At 63.6% G+C, this 1,084-nt stretch overlaps 1 protein-coding gene across 1 annotated transcript; it reads left to right on the top strand.

Moving 5' to 3' along the window:
* Positions 1-4: 4 nt before the first annotated feature.
* On the top strand, positions 5-1,001 carry SYNPO (synaptopodin; the record flags this gene model as incomplete). Its single annotated transcript, XM_029086898.1, has 2 exons — positions 5-615; positions 839-1,001. Coding segments are annotated over 2 exons (774 nt in total), but the record flags the coding sequence as incomplete, so codon positions are not given.
* Positions 1,002-1,084: the final 83 nt, after the last annotated feature.

The following is a 1,084-nucleotide window of genomic DNA, read 5'->3' as shown; positions in this document are numbered from 1 at the left end:
CGTCGAGAAGCCAAAGCTGGGCCCCAACCCTGACCTGCTGGATCTGGTCCAGAGCGTGGACAGCAGGAAGAAGCAGAAGGAGCAAGGGGAGCCTGGTGCCGAGGAGGAGCCCTTTGCCCTCGGGGCTGAAGCTGCCAACTTTGTCCCCAACAGCACGGCCAGGGGCGGGCAGCACCTCCCGCCGGCTGACGATGCTCCGGCGTGGTCCTCCTGCCTCAAGTCCCCCACCATCCAGCCCAAGCCAAAGCCACAGCCCAGCCACAACCTCAGCGAAGCCAGAGGGAAGGGAGCCGAGCTCTTCGCCCGCCGGCAGTCCAGGATGGAGAAGTTCATCATCGAGGCTCCCTCCCAGCCTGAGCTGCTGCGGTGCCCATCACCCACCATGTCCCTGCCTCCCTCCTGGAAGTATGACACCAACGCTTGCCTGTCACCCATGGTCTCCAGACACCCCTCCAAGAGTCCCTCCAGGCCCTCCAAAACCCCCCCAGCATCACTGTACAGCGGCAACCTGATGGAGAATGAGGTCTCCCAGAAGGAGCTAGAGATCTCCAAGCACCAGCCCTACCAGCTCCAGTCTTCACTCTTCATCCTCTCTCCATCCAAGGGGCCAGCAAGGTCTATGCCCCAGGAGATGCCTCCACCCAGACCCTCTCTTCCTGACACCTACCCTTACCCCCAGCAAACCTCCTGCCCGACCTCTCCACTGCCTCCTACCCGCAATTGGCATCCCCCCGCTGTGCCCAGCACCGGCCAGACCACCTCCAGCCCCTTCCCCAGCACTGCCGGGGCTCTGCCCCTGACTCACTTTTTTTGGTGCTCTCCCCCGGACTCCCGCCAGCCACGCTGGTCCCGGAGCCCCGACCGAGGTGCTGCTGGGGTCCCCGTGCCGCCTGCTGCCGCCCCGAGTGAAGGGGGGCTTCCAGGCACCCCGGCCCTCCTACTCCACCAGGAACGCCGGCATCGAGCCGCAGGTGTGGAAACCTTCTTTTTACTACAAATAGCGGTGGTGGAGAGAAAAACCTGGGAATTTTAGGCTTCCCTCTGCCGACTGAGCTCCTCCCTAACTGCTCACGGGTGTGCCAAA

The sequence above is a fragment of the Antrostomus carolinensis genome, unplaced genomic scaffold (genome assembly GCF_000700745.2).
Source record: "Antrostomus carolinensis isolate BGI_N321 unplaced genomic scaffold, ASM70074v2 scaffold42879, whole genome shotgun sequence".
NCBI classification, from domain to species: Eukaryota; Metazoa; Chordata; class Aves; order Caprimulgiformes; family Caprimulgidae; genus Antrostomus; species Antrostomus carolinensis.
Note: the sequence above shows the minus strand (reverse complement) of the source record. Positions and strands in the feature narration are given on the sequence as shown.